The 22,982-nt window shown below is 35.0% G+C and overlaps 1 protein-coding gene and 1 non-coding gene across 2 annotated transcripts; one reads left to right on the forward strand and one right to left on the reverse strand.

Annotated features, from left to right (window-relative positions):
- Positions 1-8,327: 8,327 nt before the first annotated feature.
- Positions 8,328-8,399, reverse strand: TRNAT-CGU (transfer RNA threonine (anticodon CGU)). The gene has a single exon. It is a non-coding gene; the product is annotated as a tRNA-Thr (tRNA).
- Positions 8,400-8,444: 45 nt separating this feature from the next.
- LOC130995856 (uncharacterized) lies at positions 8,445-13,481 on the forward strand. Its single transcript, XM_057921303.1, has 14 exons — positions 8,445-8,652; positions 8,758-9,040; positions 9,574-9,767; positions 9,874-10,009; positions 10,190-10,456; positions 10,654-10,751; positions 10,980-11,094; positions 11,353-11,458; positions 11,850-11,943; positions 12,146-12,342; positions 12,520-12,619; positions 12,713-12,829; positions 12,908-12,964; positions 13,139-13,481. The coding sequence occupies exons 1-14, from the start codon at positions 8,557-8,559 to the stop codon at positions 13,244-13,246; spliced, it is 1,968 nt and encodes a 655-aa protein (XP_057777286.1). The 5' UTR covers positions 8,445-8,556; the 3' UTR covers positions 13,247-13,481.
- Positions 13,482-22,982: the final 9,501 nt, after the last annotated feature.

The following is a 22,982-nucleotide window of genomic DNA, read 5'->3' on the forward strand; positions in this document are numbered from 1 at the left end:
CATTTGATATATATGAAAGTAATGCCCACCTGATAGAAACTTTCTGTGGTACAGTAGCTCCTTGTCTGATTATTAATCTCGTGCTTGACCTTTATTACGAGAATATAAATAAGATACTGCTCGAGCAAAATCCTCAAATAATGAGAATATGAAATTAACAATGCATGATCCTCTTATGCATGAATTATTATTCTGAAATAATAACCGGGGAATTTCTATTGTTAATCCAGGCTATTGGATTTAAACAAAAGCTAAGTCTCGTCTCATGAAGCCGGATAATTAACTAAAATTAATCCATTCTCTGCAGGGTGTTCTACTCCGCCGATTAAATATACCCCGCTCCTCGTAGTCGATAGAAACGAATAAATAAATACTTCGACTTACTCGCTTTTATTCTCGTAAAACTCAATCGGGCTTAATAAATAGAAGAAAGTACTGTTGTAGGTTTAAATAATTAAAAGGCTCGACATAAGCCGTGCGCCTAATAATTAATATGAACGGCCCAATTGAAATAATTCATTGGCTTAAGTAATTAAATAAATCTTGGCCAAATGAATAAATAATAAATTGTTGGGCTCAAATAAATAAATCAAACAAGGCCTAGTTAATATAATACAATAGTCCAAATAAATAGAATGAGTGAGGCTCAATTCCTTTAATAATTCTCAGCCCAATAGAAAATAATAAGGATCCAATTAATAAATGCAGCTGGGCTTTTAATATATTAAAACTCAGCCCAATATGGAAAAATGGCTGCGGCCCAATGAAAATAAGGTAAAGCAGGCCCATCCTTAACAAAACAATTGGGCTTGAGTTAATAAAATTCAGCCCAAAGTCAATGAGAAGCGGCCCAAAATAAATCAAGGCCCAGCTCCCCAACTTTCGGTCCTCTCTTTCTCTCTCTCGTCTCAAATCAGTCGGTCTTGTTCTCTCAAATCTCTCAAGACCTCTCTCTCTCTCGCCCGCTCTACGCGAGCTCCGCCGCGAACGGCTCCGGCGAGGCCGACGAGGCCGCCCTCTCATCCTTCGATCTCTCCTCTCAAAATTTCGGCTGAACTCAGCCTTGTCCCTCACTCTCTTTTCGATCTCAGTTCCTCTGCTCACAAACAAGGTTGCCGCTCCTGTTTCCATAAAATCAGTCGCGCCTCCGCGGCTCTGGAATTCCGGCGAGAGATCGCCGCCTGGGAGCGGCGCCGTTCATCTCCTGAAAGCTGGCGTCCCTCCTCTCACTTCACAGATGCGAGGTAGAAAAGAGGTGAGCCCTAATTTCCTGAATCAGAAATCGCCTCCGCCGCCGTCACCGGAAAACCAGTGAGCGAGGTCGCTTCTGTTGCCATTCTGAGGTCCGACGAGGTCGGCTCTTTCCGTCGCTGTCGGTGCTGGGTGAAAGCACCGCGAACCGCCGTCGTTGCTCTTCCGGGCGATGGTGAGGCCGACGCACCATCGTTTCTTCTCTCAATTCCGCAATTTCAGGATACACAACTCAAAAGAATTGAGCCCTAGCTTCTCTTTCCACAAGGCGTCGCCGCTCTGTGATTCGGCGAGAGCCTCACCGTCGTCGTCGCCGGGTTCTCCCCTGATCTCGCCCGACGAGCAGCAGAGCTCTGCCTCCGCCGATGCTCCTCGGTTCGGCGAAACAGGACAGCCTCCCCTCCTTAATGAAAGCTAAGTTCATTCTTAATACTCTATTGTGAACGAAACTCAAAGTTTGTTGTAAACCCAGTTCATATTTCTATTGAGCTCTAGCATTTCTATAATTCGATTATGCAGTGGGTAAAACTAGCCATAGTAGTTTGTTTATCATGCTTAAGTGTAGAGCATGTATGATGAGAAAGTGGTATATGGAGCTCAATGAATACCTCGAATGCTTTGCGAATGTTTGGTGCATGGTTGGCTGCTGCTGACTGCTGTTGTTGAATCCAGAGGATAGGAACTGAAATAAACTGTGGATTGCTTTCATACTGAATGCAGGTTGAAATTCAAGAAGGAAGTTTGCTGCTGAATTGTTAAAGGCGTGAATTTGGTATCTATACTTGAGTATCTAGTCCTCTATGCCATGTGAAAGCTTTGAGAGAGAATCGGTAGAGTTGCGGCTGATTGATCTTCTCTCATTTTTCTTCTTTTTATTCTCACGCGTGATCTTCCGCATGCTTGTAGGTATGTAGCTGTAGTGTTTTGTGATAGTGATAGGTTTTGATTGTAAGTAGGGAATAGTGGTGATGTAAATAATTCCCTACAGTCATTGTGTAAAGTTGTATCCGAAAATCTAATTTCTTTGTATCATCGCATATCTATAAAATTGGTTCTAGGTTTTGCTGAATGACTATGCTTCGATATAACATCTCTACGAATTAAATAACTAATTTAACTCGTTCTCATTAGTCGGAATTAAATCACGACTTTCAAGTAACTAATAGAAATAAAATCTCTATCGCATATAAAATAACAACTTTAAGTTGACTTTGCTAAGTCAGTTATAGATTTGAAAATATAAATTATTAACTGGCTCAATAATTCATATCCCGATTCTCTCACGCGAAGCTAACAAGCATAACTAAAAAAAAATAATAATAGGCAAAGAATTCATATAATTTATAATCCTAGTTGAATTCTAAATATAAATAATTATTAGGCTTTTCAATTACTGAAAGATGCAATAATAATTATCGATTTACTGGTCTTAATCATAAATAAAAGAGCGGGCTACTACATTTATATTTCTTCTTGTGCTTTTTTTTTTTTGATAAATTTACAATATTAAATAAAAGAAATTAAAAGACTGTGCCATATAGGACTCGGACTCGAACTCAAGACCTTTGGCCTTAAGCATTAATCCCTTACCGCTTGGCCAACACATGCACACTTTTTTTTATGTTTTTTTTTAGTTAATTGTGGCTTATTACTATGCAGGTATGATGGAAATTTTGTGGAGTATCCTAAAAATTTATTTTGAGTTGGGTTCAAAGCACCATGAGAATTAATATTTCAGTGTGTACGTACTTGCCTTTCATCCTTTCTTTCTTTCTCCCCTATAAAATAATACTATGTTATTAAAGAATTGTTCACTTTTATGATATTTATGATTAATGCGATTTTTGCAGAAGAGGTGTTCAAGAACTGAAAAAGCAAGTGAATTGCCGGAAGAATTCATTAGAGAGTAAAAAACATATTATGGCGATGTTGATAATTTTGTTTTAACTATAATATAGTTGGTAATTTCAATTTAAAATCGAAATAATTGCAATGATGATATGTACTCGATACTTGGTATATTCAGATGATAATGCATGCATATTTTGGATGATAAATAAATTGATGGTTTTTAATATTTTGTTGTTTTAAAATTATTTATTTATTTTTTGAGATAAATATCAGGAAAATTGAGAAAAAAAACATTAAATATGCTAAAAGCTGTAGTTGTAATGCATAACGGTATAAAACACCATCATCTAAAATAGAAAAAAAATCGTTATCTATAACAACATCACACAACGAATATAAAAACATTTATAACGGTGAAGAACTGTTATGTATTATGATGAAGATAACGGTTAAAACCGTTGTGTAAACTACAATAAACTGTTAAATATGATGAAAAAATATATGTATATATAATACATAACGGTAAAAGTATTCTTTGATAACGTAAAAAACGATATATATAATAGATATAGATAACGATTTTTTACCGTTATATATGAGCGCATCACTGTTATGTATTAGACTTTAAATAATGATTTTTTCCCCCCGTTATGTATGAGTGTGCCATACATAACACCACTATATACAACGGTTTTTTTGGGACATATATAACGAATATTTTTCGTTATGTATGTGCATTTTTGTAGTAGTGACCTATTGAACAATTTATTTACATTTTATCAATATGACTAACAAATATAAAATATTTAAAAGATAAAAATTAACTAATATTTTAATTGGGACAATATGAAAAATTACAATTAAAAATATTCATATAATCTGAGGTAGACGAAATTAAAAACAAATAATTTTTTTAAAATGATTTCTAAAAATAGTAAAATGATTTTGCCGGGAAATTATAACTTAACTATTTATGTAAGTGGGGCTATTTAAAAAACCGGTCTACAAAATTAGACCAACTATTAACCGTAGATTTTTACTACTTATACAGCTGTGATTAAAAATTAATTGATTTCTTGAGTTCGGTTGTATATTTCTTAAAATTCATATGTAATTGGTTTAAAGGGTAATATTAGTATTGTTTTTGACTTTCCATATATCCGAATAATCTGGACAGATTCGTATGACAATTAAATATGGAATTAAAGATTTGATTTGATGGATATTCGATGGTCTGACAATAACGCGTTGAATGGAGATAAAAATGTTTGGCAGTGGAGGGAGATACAAATTCATCTAGCAATTTTGGATCCAAAATTCACATATATAATTCATACATTGTTAATGTAAAATTCGTACAATGTTTCATATTAGTTAATTCATAATCCAATCATTCATACATTGATAATACAAATTTCGTACAGAGTTGTATTTTAGGTGATTCATAATCCAATAATTCATACATTGTTAATGCAAAATTCGTACATAAGCTGAAGAACTGACTTTTATTTTGGATAAATGTCCTTCAAAATCGTAGAAAGAATATAATAATTTGATTATATATAATAAAATGTTAGTAATAATTCATACATTGTTAATGCAAAATTCGTACAGCGTTGTTAGAAAACCTATTTAGTAATAATTCATACATTGTTAATGTAAAATTCGTACAGAGTTGCATTTTAGTTAATTCATACATTGCTATTGCAAAATTCGTATAGAGTTGCATATTACTTAATTATATATCCAAAATTTCGTGAATTGTGTGTGATATTTACGATATTGAACAATGTACTTACAACATGCAACAAGTACTTTCGAATGGTAAACTAGTAAACTAAAATATGCGCCATTCACGATCAAAAGAAATCTTTTTATCCATAAGCTGAAGAACTGAATTTTTACTTTTGGATAAATGTTCTTTAAAACAGTAGAAGGAATAAAAGAAATTTTGATTAAATTTATTTTCTGAAGCAGATAAAAGAGATTTGATTAAATGTAATATTTTGGTTTTGTGAAGAAGGAATAAAATATTTTTGATTAACTGTAATCCCAAAAATTTAAGGAAAGATATTTATTAGGATCATAAAATTACTTCTTTATCCTAATACTACATCCACCGTTGATTACTATTAAATTAAGATTGCAAATTTGTCCGTTGATTTATTAAAATCTGAGGGTCTATAGTGGTTCTAGACTAACGTTGATATATATATATATATATATATATATATATATATATATATAGGGTGCGGTTATAGTGAGAACCACAATTATCGTGAGACCATAAGAACCAATAAAATTACTGTATCTGCTATACAAATTAATGCATCCGCTATTAAATTTAATGCATCCAAAAAAAATAATTTTTTTGCTCCCTTCAGGATTCGAACCCAGCATCTGCATCCATCCACCAAGATGATGCATCCACCGTAGATCTTGATGATCGAATGGCTTAAAATGGTTCTCTGTTCTTATTTTATTAGTGGTTCTTATTTGAACCTCTCCCTATATATATATATATATATATATATATATATATATATATAGATTTTGTTAGATTTTAGATTTCAGAAAAAAAAATGTAATTAATTACATAAATTCAGGTATATCCGGTATACCCCGATTTTTCGTACCCTAATACTCGATCCTGACCCGATACTCTAATTTCTAGGGTATTAGGTACCCTGTTGTAACAGCCCGGCCCCAGAGTTGACGGCTGTCCCCACAGACCAACACGAGTCTTTTTTAGCGTGTTTTGTCCTCACTCGCACGCTCCCTGAGAAACTTCCCAAGGGGTCACCCATCCTGAAATTGCTCCAAGCCAAGCACGCTTAACCTTGGAGTTTCTTTCACATAAGCACTGTGGGGGATGAATCCAACAATCACGGAAGTGACGTCAGTCACGTCAGGATCGACGGGCACTAGCAACCTGAGACCACAAATAACGTTAGAGTCCTCCGAAGAGCACCGGTGGGGGTGTCGATGGAAGGGCCTCCGACGCTCAAGTCAGTAAACAATAGTAATAAAAATCGTATTGAAAGCAATTGAAAGTAAATGAAACAATGAATCGGATCGATTTAGTCGATGGAGTTGAAGGTGATTGAGCAATGAGTGAGGGCCGTTGGATCGTTTCGGTTAATCTGATCACCGGAGAACCTAAAGCTGGGAGCGTGGAGGCAGAAGAGTGTTAGAGAATGTGTTGGAATGGGAATTATCGCAAATATCAGTCTGAGTGTTAAAGACGGCGTCCCCTTCATTGTGTTAATGGGGTAGTATATATAGGTATGGGCCTGACGGCTAGGGTTTTACTGGCACGTCCCCTTAAACCCTGGTCGTTCCGATATTTGGGGGATCGTACCCCCTGACCTCGTTCCTTTCTTTCTCTCCAAGTCGCTGCCCTTCTAGGGTTTGTTGGAATGTTCTTTGAAAACCCTAGCGGCTCCGAATTTTTAGGAAATGATCTTCCGCGACTTTCGTTTGACCTAGTCACCCACGTTTGACTAGGTTTTCGTAAGCGTATAATTCAGTTTGTTTGCTTTCGTGTTGAGATGTTTATTATGGTGCCGCTGCCAGGGCGGAGGGGTCACGCCTCTGCCCGAGCAGAGAGATCATGCCGCTGCCAGAGCAGAGGGATCGCTCCTCTGCCAGAGCAGAGGAATCGCTGATTCCTATGGCGAGGACTTCGCTGATTCTTCTGGCGAGGCCTTCGCTGGTTCCTCTGGCGAGGCGCCAGAGAAATCGTGGCGAGCAGGGAAGTCGCCCCGAGCAGAGGAATCACGGCGAGCAGGAAGGTCGCCCCGAGCAGAGGAATCGCGGCGAGCAGGGAAGTCGCCCCGAGCAGAGAATTCGCTAATCCCTCTAGCGAGAGTTTCTCTGACTTTTGGTCAGTCGGATTTTATCCACTACAAGCACCAGACAAGAAGATGCATCTTGTTGATATGAGTAGCACAATCAAATCCTTTAAGCTCTCTTTGAATATGTTGTCACATTCCAACATATTCTCGGAATCCCTCTCGTTAGGGTGTGTTCCAGTTCATCCATGCACCCCTCCGCTTGGAAGTCTTAATCGAAGCCGCTCCTTGTCCGTGCCTCTTTGCACCGGTGATCACTCCGCACTTCGTCCCCGGGCGTCACACCTGTACTCGACCAAGTATCCGATCGGATATACCCGATACCCTAATTTTGACTTAGGGTGTCTGACTAACCTTATTTTAGAGACTTTACAAGTTTCATTATCTTATAATATCAAGAATTTATAAAATGTAATATTTCAAGAGTTTTAAGCTGTCAAAATGTTTGGATAATTAAATTTTCATTCTCTCTTCAAAAACTCCCAACTTTAAGCTTTAATGTTCCCAATTTTTCAGTGTTTTCCAAAAACAAGCCCCCTTTATAAAATTCAACAATGGAATGATGAGTTATTTTGTCAAATTCTTAGTTGAAATGTTTTTTTTTTTGACCTCACACCAAGTAAAATAATATCGTTCCACCTAAAATGTAATGAAATGATTCATCATTGCGTCGTTGAATTTTGTATAATGAGGTATTTTTGAAAAAAAATGAAAGTTAAAGGTTCCTGAATAGAAAATAAAAGTTTTGAGTTATTGTATGAAAAAAGGTAAAAATTAGGGACACAAACACGATTAGGGCCGTAAACAAACCAAGTCGCTCGCGAACTATTCGGAGCTCGGCTCGAAAAAAGCTCGTTCAAGTTCGTTTAGAGAAGCTCGTAAAATAAACAAACCAAACTTGAGCTTAGTAGTATTCGGCTCGTGAACATGTTCGTCAAGTGATTCAACTTGAAATATATAAATTATTAGCAGACATAACTTATATTTATCCACTAAAATTAATAATAATTGTATTAAATCTCTAATTAATTTTGTTTGTTATAAGAAAATAATTAATATATTTATTATTTTAAATAAAATACTCCCTCCGTCCCAGCTTTTAGTATCCAACTTTCCTTTTTTGGCCGTCCTACATTTTAGTATTCATTTCTATTTTTGGTAAAAGTAGGTGGGGCCCTTACTCCACTTTAATTATTTTAACTCTCACATAAAATATGGGACCCTTATTTCACTCACAACACATCAATCACTCGGTAACTAAAATTCATACTTAAACAAACCAAACTTGAGCACACCACTATTCGGTTCGACTCAGTTCGATTACACCCTAACGATTAGCCAAAAATAGAAATTTGAAAATATTTTGAAACAAGCCCCCGGCGAGGATCGAACTCGCGACCTTTCGCTTACGAAGCGAACGCACTACCACTATGCTACGGAGGCAACTTGCTGTATTACACTCCATTAATTTATTTAACAATGCAGATTTCAGAGAGCAATTGAGTTTTTCTGACATTGAGAAAAAACCCTAAACAAATTGTTTAGGTATGCAGCTTGCAGAGATCAATTAGGTTTTATTTGACAATTGGGAATAGAGAGGATGTGTGGAATAGCACTGATTATTTCTGGAATTCAGATAGACTTATCTTTTCTGATACCCAATTACACTTGCCCGTCCACTCAATTTTGTGATCTGGTAATTATATTCCTTTGTTTCTGCTGCCCCAAGTTCTATTTACCGATATTTTTGACTGATTGTTTTATCTATTTGTTTTTGGTGATTATGTGTTACAAAATCCAGTCTTTAGTGTCAGAGGATGATATAAAAGCAGCTCTGCAGAGGAGAGGCCCCGACAGCTTAGGAGCTCAAATTGTTAAACTTTATTCAGAAGCTTCTTCATATGATACGTTGAAAGATTTTATAGTGCAATCTTGTGTTCAGAAAGAAGTGGCTGCGGAGAGTGGTTGTGGGAGTGAGTTCAATGGGGAATTGCTATTTATTGGGGCAACGCTGCAACTTAGAGGAGTGAATCCGGTTGTACAACCATTGATTGATGGATTTCGCAATGTTCTTGTTTACAATGGTATAGTTTACAATTCAGTAGCTTCAGTTATTTGGTGCTTTGTGTTACGAGAATTTTCCTGTATATTTGAAAATGTTATTTTTTTATCCTCCAATATTACCATAGTATTTTTTACTGATTTTAGTTGTGGTTGCGTTGAAGTTTGGTATTGTCAGGAAGATTTGTCACACATTGTGGTTTTTTTGTAGATAATTTGTCAATGCATAGCCATCACTGCTTGAAAAAATGTTTCTTTGATGAATATCGTATCTGTACACAAGTATTAAGGAGCTGCGCATTGGGACTCTGAGATTCATATTATAGCTTTTATTTTAGTATATTTTTATGGTGGTTTATACGTATCATGATGTCTACTTATCCAGTATACCATCTGCAGGTTTGTTCATTATAAGTTCTGCTTAAATTTAACATAGTTTGTGCGTTTCTTATCTCTGTATGGTGGAGTTTGACTTGTTGTATCTCCGCTGTGTAGTTCAGAACTGACACCCTTAAAATCTCAGCAGTGAAATCATTTTCATGTTTGTGTTTTGCAGGCGAAATTTATGGAGGGATTCAATTTAAAAGCGATAGCAATGACACTGAGATTCTTATGCAGTCTCTGGAACGGTGCTGCTCATGTATTTCACATGAAAATGGAGGATCTACGGCTTGTTCTGAAGGAAATAAAGAATCCGTTCCACAACTTCTCTCAAAAATTAGGGGGCCATGGGCTTTGATCTATTGGCAGGTAACTGTGCGTGGTAAGTTTCTTCTATGATTCCGAAAAATGCTGAGGATAAGAGAGTTTGATACTTATGTAATTTGCATATCTGCTTACTCTTTTATGCTTGTAGGATAGTTCAAAAACTCTGTGGTTTGGTAGAGATGCATTTGGAAGAAGAAGTCTTCTAGTTCACTGGCCAACACTTGATGATTCTCGTCTGCTGCTATCTTCAGTGTCACCACCTTCTTCGACTCAAAAACATTATGGTATACACAGTTTAATAGATGCCTTCATTTCACCCCGTTTTCATTTGAGAAATCTGTTAACTTTTGGCTTACCCTTAAACCAATAATACTCTTGACTAGCTCGGTAGCCTACTTTCTCTCTTGGTCCTGATAATCTAAAGGCAACATAATTCTGATTCCTTCTTTTGGATCTGTAAACAGATACTGAGGAAGAGAAGGGGAAAACTGAATTGGATTTTTGGGAAGAGCTGTCATGTGGTGTATATAGCGTCTCCATAACTCCTTTGAAAATGGGTGGATATCTAATTGGAGAAGTTAGAAAACATGGGTGGACCGATGTTGGGCTAGAAGAACTGATCATGTGGGAGAGAACTGGCATTGAGCCCAAACCAGCCAATCTAAGTGATTGCTTCAGTGAATGTCCTCTTTTACAAGATGCCGTGCTTTCAGATTTTTCATCGGAATCAGGTCAGTATCATGAAATGAGGCAGCTAAAACCTCTGTGCCCTCTTAACTTTTACTTTTCAAATTGAATTTATTTGTCAGTCCTTGCATTCTTTCTTTCATAAATAAATGCTTATGGATATTTGAGTACATTTGATATTGTATTCTGGCTGTAATTTAAATATTGAATTTCCGCAATTCGCTCCAATTAATTGCCACAGGTTGTTTACGAAGGGTGCCTTTAGCAACAGCTCATAAAGTGCTGAAGGCTTTGACAGAATCTGTAAAGCGGCGGACCAGTTTGAACAGAATCTATCAGGTTCGTGCATTCTTATATCACTGATTGGTTGTGATTTTGCACGATTTCATTCGTAATAAAAGGCTAAGATACTTGTAAGGTATAAAGTTGCTGCTGTCAGTTTTCGAGGAAGTTATGTTCTAGTGTTTGAACTTAGAACTGAGGGAAAGCTGCTGATGTGTGATGCTTTTGTTTAGAGTATTTGACCATTCTATTAATATCTCAAGCATAGTGTTGGTGCTTGCTCAGGTTTTTCTGGTGAATCATAGTCAAGAGAGATATGCTCCAATAGCGGTGCTGTTTTCTGGTGGTTTAGATTCTATGATAATTGCTGCTTTACTGCATCAGTGCATTGATTCTAAATGTAAGTTCTCATTGAAATGAAAGGTTCAACTCTCATTGAAACCGTATATCCATTGCAGGGTGTTTAAGTTGGTCGATTAACATGAACTCTTGGGTCTGAATTGTGTTGGAAAAACGCATGCCTGCAGTGTGCTGTAATTCGATGATGAACATAAAATTCATGAAATGATAACAATAGTTTACATATATTTCTTTTTGTTTTTTTGAAAAGGAAGCTTTGTGCTTACCTTTCTGTCTCCTGAAAACTATGATTTTGCAGATGACATTGATCTGCTCAATGTCAGCTTTGATGGCGAGTCAGCACCTGATAGAATCTCTGCCAGGGCTGGATTGGTGGAACTTCAGAAGATTGCACCATCAAGGAGGCCAGTTGATTTATATTTTGAAGTTTCAGATTTTATTCTGTTTATGGGGCTAAATTTGCAGTAAAAAACCCTGGAACCAATTTTGCTAAATGTTGTCCGTCCTAGTTTGTTGTTTAAATCTGAACTTGTGATGCTTGATTCACAAAGTATTTATTTAATATCAGTAAGCATTCAAATTTCTAAATCAGCAATGCTCGATAAATGTGATCTTTCCTTGCCTTCTTATCCTAATTTCTTGTGAACATATTGAAGTTATGGTTGCAATTTGGTCTCATACATGAAACTCATATCATGTATTTGCAGTTTATGTTCTGATAAGTGTCCCTTGCTCCTTAGAACCCCTTAGTAACAATTATTATCTTTTCCTTTACTTTGCCCTGTCAATTTACAGGTGGAACCTTGTCGAAATTGATGCTGACTTACTGAAGTTGACGTTTGAGACGAAGCATGTCATGGCACTTATAAATCCATCTAAAACCTACATGGTATTCTTCTTTCATTTGGTTGTCTATTAGCATGATGTTGATGATTCCTGTACTTTAAGATTCTTCTGACGTGCTTTTATCGAACTTTACGTACATGTTAGCCGCTTGCACTCTTGCATAACAATATTGTTTTCTTATTACTTATATAAAGTGCATATCAATTTAAATTTTTTATCTTCCTGATTTCCTGTCATTGTTTCAGGACCTGAATATAGGCATAGCATTATGGCTAGCTGCTGGAGGAGATGGTTGGCTTTATCAGGGCACAAGCAGCAATGACGGCATTCAATATCAACGCATCAAATTTAAGTCCGTGGCCAGGATTCTCCTGGTGGGTTCAGGTGCAGACGAGCAATGTGCTGGCTATGGTCGGCATAAAACAAAATTTAGAAATAAAAGGTGGCCCGTCGTTTGTTAGCTGCACAAGTGCATGTGTTCTATTTCAACAATCGAAATGTCTCAAAATAAGACCTCATGCATTTCCTCATAGAAATTACTTACACGAGTTATTTCATGCCTTCTCTTTTCATTAATTTTCTCAAGTTTGGTTTACCAATTTCTTCTTGTGCATGCCAGTTGGCTTGGGCTCCATGAGGAAATGAAGCTAGACATGCAAAGAATTTGGAAGAGAAACTTAGGGAGAGACGACAGATGCATAAGTGACAACGGAAAGGAGGTGCTGGAAGTTCTCGACTTATAAAACTTTGAGATGGAGATGAATGTGTATCCAAAAACAACATTTCACATTTGATTATTTTGTTTTCGGCAGGCAAGATTCCCTTTTCTCGATGAAGATGTCATCAGGACTTTGCTCGATGTTCCTCTATGGGAGATTGCAAACCTCGATCAACCAAGTGGAGTTGGCGACAAGAAAATCCTGAGGGAGGTATGCCACGACCTATGATTTGTGCAATAACATTGATAGCAACACGTAGATATGATGTCTCCCGTTGGACTACTGCAGGTTGCACGATTACTTGGTCTCGATGAAGTGGCTCTTCTGCCCAAAAGGGCAATTCAGGTAAACTCAAAGCCATAATATGGTTAGAACATTCACTTCCCTAATCTTTTGTAGAAACGGAACAATAGAGGAACAGAATGAAACTTGTATTCTGCATATCATATATCATGAGACTCCGTTTTACAACCCTGCTATGTTTATCCATCCACTCACTGATCCTTATTTGCCTTTCAGTTTGGGTCAAGGATTGCGAGGGAATCGAACAGGAAAAATTTCGGAAGCAACCGAGCTGCAAACCAAGCCTCTGCAGGAAGTGTGGTGATTCATAGAGCATCAGAGTGAAACAATCCCTGCCTGAATTGCCAGAAGCACTAATCTGTTTCTGTGGTTCAAGGGAATTTTGAGGGACAACAGTTTTGACAAATTTTAAGAATTCAGATAGTGTAAGAGCAAGGATGATTTGTTATCTATGCAACTCTTCTTGCCTTCCCTTATTTGTTCCCTTTTTTATTTATATAGCAATTGCTTGTGAAAATCGGTGATTATGGTTTTCAGATCATCTTTTAATTTCTTCCGATATCCTGCTTCTGTGAAAATCATCTTGAAGCATGAAGAGCTGCAAAAACGGCAGAGAATTGTATTTTTCTGATCACAGGAAGTAGTGCAAGGAGCAAAAGATTATTATTTTATGAGTCGATCTTGGGTGCGGGCGCGGCTGGGTTGACCCGCGCCCCAACCCGAACCCTGACCCGCGCTGGTTTGACCCGTATTACATTTGTTTATAATAATTGTTACTTTTAATAAGTATAAAATATACATTTGTTACCATAAATGCGTACTTATGTAAATATAAGTATTTAACTTCATTCAATATAAAGTAGTATTATATTTTTTAAACCCTAAATCTTGTAAATTAAATCCTAAACACTAAAACCTAAACCCTGAACAATAAATCTTGAACCCTAATAAGACTATTTACTTTTAATAAGCATAACATATATGCTTGATCGCACAAATGTATACTTATGTTAATATAAGTATTTACCTTCATTCAATATAAAACATTATACATATTAATAATTACTTTTTCTTACAATATAATTATTTGATCAAATAACTAAAAGTACAAATTCTCATGAATAAAAGTAACAATTATCATGAACAAATGTAATAATTTAGAAATATTACATTTCATTGTAACAATAATTACTTTTTATTACGACAATAATTATTTCACCAAATAGTTAAGAATTAAAAGTAATACTTGATATGGAGAAATGTAATCTTTCAAAAAATATTATATTTATTGTAAATATTGTTGTAATAAAAAGTAATAATTGTTATAATAAAAAGTAATTATTATTATGAAAAAGGTAATTTTTTGAAACATTACATTTCTTCACAATAGTGATGTTAACTACTTATATTAACCTAAATATACATTTGTGCGAACAAATTTATATCTTATGCTTGTTAAAAGTATCAGTTATTATAAACAAGTGTAATAATTTTGTGCTTGGGTCAAGATTCAGGGTCGGGGTGGTTCAACCCAACCGCATCCTATGCAGACGCCCGCACCCAAGATTTGGCTTTATTTTATTGGTTTTGGTTTTAATATGTCTTAACATATTCAATTCAAAGCAGTTCATTTATCATGATTCACGAGGAATAACAAAATAATTCACAGTTATTTTCGTGTAATAATATTCAACAATTATTACTACATTTAAATTTTTAGATTTTTGTAGAATTTAATAAAAAAATATGTTATAGAATAAAATATTTTGGTCAAATTATACTATATATAAAAATATAAAAATGTGTAAATAAATTCAATTCGATGGATAAATTGTCATTTATAAATATATTTCTAAAAAAAGTGTTAATACCTTAAAATAACCACTTTATTTATCAAAAAGTTAATAGTATCCATAAAAATAAAAATATATTACTTCTACTCAATTTTATAGAAAAGAGACAACTTTGCCCTTTTAATTAAATTTTTAACTAGTTTTTTATTAATTTTTGAAATATTAAAAATACCATATCTTTATCAGTTTCTTTTTCTGTTCGATCATTTTCTTCTTCTATCATTTTCTTCTTTCTATGTTCTGTTCAACTTTTTGCAATTTTTTTCTTCTTCTCGTCCAATGTAGAAATGTAACCATAAACAACAAAAAATGCAAAAATTTAAATCCAAGTTTTGGAGAAGAAATCAACATTTTGAATTTTAAAAAACTCCCCCCCCCCCCCCCCCAAATGAAACTTTGTATGTGAGAGAGAAAGTGGTGATAAGCTCTCATTTCATTCTTCAATAATGGCGGTTGGAATTTTTTCACGAGAGAAATCATTAAATTAACACAGAAGGGCAACAACCCTTGAAGAAATTCCCAATTTCTCACTATGAATCTCATTCTTTTTCTTCTTAGTCACTATCCCCAAACACAATGTGAAGAATAAGAAGTGCCGCTGATATAAAGAAAGAAAACAAAACCTAATTCTACCAAAGGTGAAGACGGTGTGATTGTGAAGCAGCGGAGAATGGGTTGTGCAATGGAGGATTTGGTGAAGGAAAGAAACAGAGGTGTGGAGGTTGTGCAGTAATTTGGCGATGACACTCGTTCGACGGCGGCATATAGCAAACGAAAGCGACGACAGATTTAAGGGGAGACCCCTGACTTATTATTAGGGTTTAATTTGTTTTTATATATTATCACTTTTATAAAAACTAATGTGAGATTTTTTTAATCTATTGAATTTTTTAATTTATCTTTTCCTAAATATTAAAAATTTATATATAAAAGGGCATTTTGGGTAATGGTGGTCATTATTGTTATATTTTTATTTTTATGGTTAGAATCAACATTTACTTAAGTAAAATGGTTAATTTAATAATTGCCTCTTTCTAAAAACTTAAAATTCAAAATTCAATCAACTAAAAATAACTACACTTACCGTTTCATATTCGGTTTCTTTCTCTCTTTTTACACAATACACATTTTAGCTATTTTTATTTAATATAATTTTAAAAGGGTTAAGGTGCAAATGCACCTCTAAGGTAGATGCCCCAAGAGCGTATACCCTTCCATACTCGACATTGGATCAAATAGTAGGGGTGTTCGTGGTTCAATTTGGTGACAAACTAAACCGTAAAATACGGTTTGATAATTTTTTGAAACCAAACTAAACTGTATTAGTATCAAAATCAAACCAAACCAAATTGTATTAATGCGGTTAGGTTTGCGGTTTGTTTATATTTTTTATTTTCCTGTTTAATAGTAATAAAAAAATCGATGGTCTAAGGTATTAAAAAATAATAAAAATAAAATATTATTGAAATAATAATAATAATAATAATAATAATAATAAAAAAGTCGAAACACATTAATAATTATTCTAAGACATAAATGAAATGACTCTATGTGACTTTTAAGAATAAAATAGCACCATTTGCAAAAATTCAAGAAGTTGTATAAACTTCAAATCTTCAACTTATGTGACAGAATCAACAATCCAACATGAATATTGTAAGAAAACAAAGATGACAATAATTAGCATATAATGAGTAATATATAATTATGTACATCATTCATTGCATCTTTCTTTTTTAACTTAGAGAAAAATAACTACATAAGTGTGTAACAAATTAATAATAATAATAATAATAATAATAACAATAATAATAATAATTATTATAATTACTTTAAATATATTACGGTTTACGGTCTGGTTTTGTCTATATTTTTAAAAAACAAACATAAACCGTAAACCATATTTTATTTTTATTATTTTTTAATACCTTAGACCATCGATTTTTTTATTACTATTGCCCACGAAAGTGAGGAGCTAATGCTAACTCCGTCAAAGTTCGCCTTGAAGTGGCACATCTCCTTGCCCAATTTGCATGATGTGTCATCCTTCTTCTGCAGTTGTATTTGAAGCACAAGGTGAGGAATGTTAGATCTGAAGGTTACCATAAACATGCTCAGGCCATCTAGGATGGTGGTTGAGATGCCGGTCGTCAGTTAGGTTATATTCTCTTTGCAAGGCTATGGTATTAGTGGCCTATCCAACCTCATTTTCACTTTGTCGGGATAAAGGATATGAGGGAATAATTTTTCTATCAAAATTAGAGGGTGCAACCTCTCTGTAAGCATTTGCATCTCCAATTTCTCCCTCAGGTAGTCGTAAGCAAACACCATAGGGTGTGGGCGGTTGCCTTGTTGTATTTGATTTTGGTAAGACAAGGTCATATTTGGCTGAGTTGATGAAGTTCAAGTGTTTGGTGGAGATGTGATATTTTGGATATTGCATGGAGCTTTTTGTTTCAAGGATGATTTGAAAATAAGTTAAGCTCCAACTTTTATAACTTGGACACTTGTTAATGCTTGTTGATCACGCTCTGTGAGTAGTGGTGGATAAACTGATGCCTTCTTCCACGCACTTGCTGCTTGTTTGCATGTTTAGCGTCTTCATTTAGATATATTAGGTTCATAGTTGAAAAGATTTGACTCTGCCAAGATTTAATGAGATTCTTATGTGAGTTCCAAAAAGGTATTTATTTTTGGTCAGATATATCAACTGCCAAATATCGGGATGCAAATCTTCTATTTAAAAGCACACAACGAATTAAATCAATACATTTAATGCAAAATAACGAAAATATACTAGATTTAATAGATGTAAATTCTAGTAATTAACTCAGATAGTTATACATAATGAGCATGCTTGCACATATATATATATATGTACTTGTAGATATCTGAATTTAAATGCAGACTCCCCCAAACTTAAGCCATTGTTCGTCCTCGAATAATGAGAAGAACACAATCAATAACACGAATGGGTAAGAAATCTAGTTCATCAATGCCCCCGAAAAATAAAGAATGATAGAATTCTCAAATCCTCAATAATTAAGCACAAAATTCACCAATAAACACAACCTATAGCAAAATCAACCTTGACATTCCAAACAATTGAATCTCACAAGGTATGTGTATCACTCAACTCTCAATTTGATGGAAAATATAGGACGTGTATGATCTCATCAAATTCAATGCAATATAGATCACTTACCATAAGCTTGCCAATCGTCTACAATCTCCATCGCTAATAGTGTGCCAGGACTAAGATCAGAATGGTATTTTTCTTCGGGTTATAATGTAGGAACATTGGTTAAGGTAGAGAAAATATAGGCTAAGTGACTCGAAATAATTTAAGAACACCAACCTTATAGCTTCACAAATCAAGTATGGAATAAATTCCATATTCCACCCAACTATGTCACCATAAACAAAACAACTCAATGGATTTAATCATCACAATACAAAAATAAACACTCTTTTATGCTCTACATTTATTTCCAACAAACAAAGTCGATTTTCTAACAAATTTCTCAATAAACACTCGACTTTATACTTTTTTTCTTTTTCTTTTTTTTCGTGAACAGTTTTTTTTTTCTTTTTTTTTCTTTTCTTTTCACAACTTTTCTAGAGCTTATAAGAGTAAATAGTAGCACAATATCATCCCTTCTTTTTTCATGACCCACTATGATATTCACCACACAAAGATCCCCATATACTACATCACCCCCTATCATCCGGCTAAAGAATAAAAGCTAAATAGGCTCAAAGTAGATAACAAAGGGTAATTTTTCGTTAAGGACAGTGTTTGGGAAAAAAAATGTGGCTAACAAAAGATGGCCTAAAATCATCTCCTAATCCTGGGCACAACAGCAACCTCGACACAGAAATCATGGCAAGTTCTAGAAGATCACCACATGCATGACAAAACTCACAACAAATAATAAACTGTGTATGATAAACAATTATGGCTCAAAATCTCACAGGTTTATTCAACGTCCAAAAGTCAAGGTCAAAATCACCTAGAATTATACAAATTAGTTCCAATTATGCTCAAATCATCAAAGAAAAATCAAATTCCATTTTTTTTTTCACAGAAATCATCATTGACATCTCACCAGAAATCTAATGGAGCATTAATCAACTCAAAATCCAAACAAACACACATCACCAACCAAGCAGGAAAAACAATAAAGCCAACAAAAGTAATAAAAGTGATACACATATCTACTCTCACCCCCCTCCCCCAAACTTATTACAGAACATAAGTTCAAAAATAAGTTTGGAGGGATGATGATATGTGTGTCACTACTCACAGAAAAACATGCTCCATGGTGGTAGTATGGACAAGGCGCGAGTTCCCGCATCTTCCAAGCTCAACACTTCACTAAACTCCCAAAGAAAACAAAGAAAACAAAGAAACTAAAAGAAAGAAAACAAAACAAAGAAAACGGTTGGGTTACCTCCCAACAAGTGCTTAATTTAACGTCTAGAGCTCGACGATACCTCATGACTCATCCTATCCCCACACGCTAGAAAACAAAGAGGGGCATCAAAAGAAGGCAAACCTCTAAATCCCAAAACACCTCTAAAAAGGTAAGCCAACCAATCACACAAACAACGATAAAGTAATCGGGATCATTATGCTTCAAAGATATCTCCAAGAACTTGACTATCTTTTCATCTGAATTTGGCTTGGCCAAGCAGCGGGGGATTGGAGCAGCAAGCTTGTACTTGACACGCCGCAAGTGTACGGGTGCAATTGTGTACAGTAGCAAGCAAGGTCGTATTCCACAGAGACTAAATTTACCAATTCCTATCCTAAATTATTCTACTCTATCTGGACAAACGAAATTAAGAGTTTTGTTTATTTAAAACTAAATAAATAAATAACAGGAAACAAAATAAATCAAGCTGCGAAACAGAGAAACAGATAAGAGAATATTTCCCAAGGCAAAGGTTTCAACAGATTCTCCTAACTAACATGTTCAATTCAATTAATAAGACGATTCCTAAGACAATCTCTAAGCTAGTTCATACCCACTTCCGTGGCATACAAACCGTTGATTACATGCAAGGTTACCATCCCTGGATCACACTTCTAACATATAACTCCTATAAGTTCCTAGGATTAATGCCCTCACAATTATCAATTCCCTTTAGAATTAAAATAAATGTGTTCTATGTTCTTAGTTCAGGTAATAATCATCATCTCCCGATCTCAAATTAAAACCTATGATTATGCTAAATTGGTGATCAAGCAATTAAGCAAACAATTATAACAAGAACATAAAAAGGAATAACAATCTCAATTAATTGAATCAAACAGTCAGAAATTCAAATCATGTCTACTCCCTAAACCCTGGGAAAAAGGGATTTTAGCCACACATAGACATATGACTAAAAATCAGTATCTCAATAGAACAAATAAACATTCAACAATAAAACCGTAGTAGAATCGAGAATCTCCAGTTCTGCTCTGGCTCCGTTCTCCGTCTCTCTCAGCTCTCAGGAAAAGTAAAATATGATGAAAGTCATAAAAGGTTGATAAAAGGTCATGAGAATAAGTTCTTGGGGAGTATTTATATGCCCTAGGTCAAGTAAGACTCAAAAATACCCAAAATCGCTAAAAAGTAGAATTTTTGGGCGGAAATACGGCGACTCGCGCGGCCACGTCGCGCGGCCGCATGACGAAACAGAACTCCTGACAGCTTTGCGCAGTGTTTTAGCTCGTTCTCCCTCGTCCGAACTCCGATTTACGATCCGTTTGCGCTCACAAACTCCTCTCAAGACGAACTACAACTTGTATTTCAGTCAATTCTTCCAAATTCTGCTTCATTATTTCTTAAAATTCGTTCAAACACAAGGAAGTGACAAGTTCTTGATCATAAACCAATATAAGCTCAAATAAACCATCAAACACACAAAATCTTCATAACTAAACATCAAATATGACACACCAAGACGTAAAAATACATGTTTATCAGTACTCGGGCCTGGGAGGAGCAGGAATAGAAACATGCTCTATAGCAGCAGAAAAATGAGGGATGCTAAAATCCTCCTTAGGAGTAGGGGGCTCATCAGCTGCTATTTTCTCAATCTCCTCACCTTTTTCCTCGGCATCCTGCATCTTTGAATAAGACTGATGTTGTGCACGCCTGTCCGATTCTTCGAGCAGTCTTTTCAGATCTTCCACTATACGCCTATACTCTGAGGGACACATCAGTCAAACATCAGGAGCCATGAAATAAAAATAAATAATAAATAAAAGCCTAAAATAATGCCTAAGTCCTATCAGGAATATTAAAGTAAATTCTACACAGTCCCCGGCAACGGCGCTAAAAAGTTGATTACTATTTATATAGCAACAAAAACTGCAACTAAACAGTGTAATCGTAGCACAGAAACAGCAAGTCGAGTATCGTATCCACATGGACTATTATAACGAATCACTCTAAGTAATCCCGAGTAACTCTAGTAGTATTCAGGCAAACTCCCATAAGAACTAAGAATAAAACTAAAATCTAAACAAAACAAAATAAAACAAGATAAAAACTCAAATAATAAAAAAAACTCTGACCTTAGGGATGTACTATCGTTACTCGAACACATGCATTCAATCTATTAATTCAATTACCAATTTAATCCATCCATGATGAAAGATCACTATATTATTCACAAGTTTTTCTAACGAACACCTATGAACGTAGATTAATTTACCCTTTTTCACATTCAAGACTCCAAGGAATAAATTAACTACAAATAGCACACAAAGAATAGCTTTCTATAGCTTCACCTGTCGCATTCAAGACTCAAGGCTAACACTATATCATGCATTCCTGAATCGGCCGAACAATTATCGCATTCAAGTCTTCAAATCGAACAATTAGACATGTAAATTATTGGCCAAATAATTCACAAGAAATTAAGCACCAGGAATCATGAATCACAAGTTGGAGGGCAAATTGATATCAATAAATCATACACACATAATTAATCAGCTATGTACAAACCCTATGTTCATATTAACGAACTAGCCAGACATACTAAAATAAATCAAAAGCATAAATAAAAAGAAAGCAATTAAAATAAATGAAATAGATAAAACCCGAAAGAAATTTTGGATGAACACCTTGAATCTGCAGAAATAAATTAATCTAATCTATGAAAACTGAATGTAAAACTGAAAAAAAGAAAAAGAAAAAGAAAGGAGGTGAAAAGATGTGAAAAGATGTCTCTAATAGGTCAGGGAAAGGACCTATATATAGGCACAGGAGATAAATACAGTGTAGAACTCGAAAATACTGAGAAAATATAAAAAACCCGAAAATTCCCGAAAATTCGGAAATTTCCGTCAACACTATTCACTGTTGTGTGCGACTTTCTTGTTTTGGCCATAACTTTCTCGTTCGAACTCCGATTTACAATCCGTTTGCGCTCACAAACTCCTCTTGAGACGAACTAAAACTTCTAATTCTGACAATATTTCCAAATTCCATCTCAAAAATTCTGTAAAATCCATCAAAGTTCGAGCAAGTAACATAGTTCACAAGATAAAGCAATAAAAGTACAAAATAATCATCCAACACTCAATTCCTTATAAAAATGACATTATATGAACACTAAAAATCATGAAAAAATGAGTGTTATCACTTACTTGTATGTTGATATCGTAATTAGCAGATACTCCCTCCTCCGTCCACGATAAGTGTGGTCTTTCCATTGTAGGAAATATACCTTATACTTTTACTAACATTCACACACAAGATTTACAAAAAACCCATCTCACAATCATTTATTAATAACCTAACAATTTAACTTTGGTGGGACCCTTTCTCCACTTTATACACATCTTCCAATATTTTCTTAAAATCCATGCCCTCCCATCCACACCACACTTATCGTGGACGGAGAGAGTACCACTTAATCGTCAACCGTTGAACGTATTAGCTCAAGATACATTTAGTTGATAGAGGTGGCTTATCAGCACGTGTTTTCCCTTGCTTCAGTATCCCTTGTAGTTTGGCTGACAATTGATCAACCTTGCTGATTGGGAAACTCTTCAGTTTTTCTGGCCCGAATTGAGTAGTTGTTCATCTCCATGACATGATGTTTATATAAACGGGTAGTCTTCTGAAGTGAATTTTCTCAACAATCATGTCATTCTTTTGACATGGTTATTTATAAACGTATGTCCTCTTTAGTTGTACTAACTT

This window comes from Salvia miltiorrhiza, chromosome 7 (genome assembly GCF_028751815.1).
Source record: "Salvia miltiorrhiza cultivar Shanhuang (shh) chromosome 7, IMPLAD_Smil_shh, whole genome shotgun sequence".
Taxonomy (NCBI): domain Eukaryota; kingdom Viridiplantae; phylum Streptophyta; class Magnoliopsida; order Lamiales; family Lamiaceae; genus Salvia; species Salvia miltiorrhiza.

Coding starts and splice junctions, on each gene's coding strand:
- LOC130995856 (XM_057921303.1), top strand. CDS start 8,557: ATGTGTGGAATAGCACTGATTATTTCTGGAATTCAGATAGACTTATCT. Junction 9,768..9,873: donor GGGCTTTGATCTATTGGCAG/GTAACTGTGCGT, acceptor TTATGCTTGTAG/GATAGTTCAAAAACTCTGTG. Junction 11,944..12,145: donor ATCCATCTAAAACCTACATG/GTATTCTTCTTT, acceptor TCATTGTTTCAG/GACCTGAATATAGGCATAGC.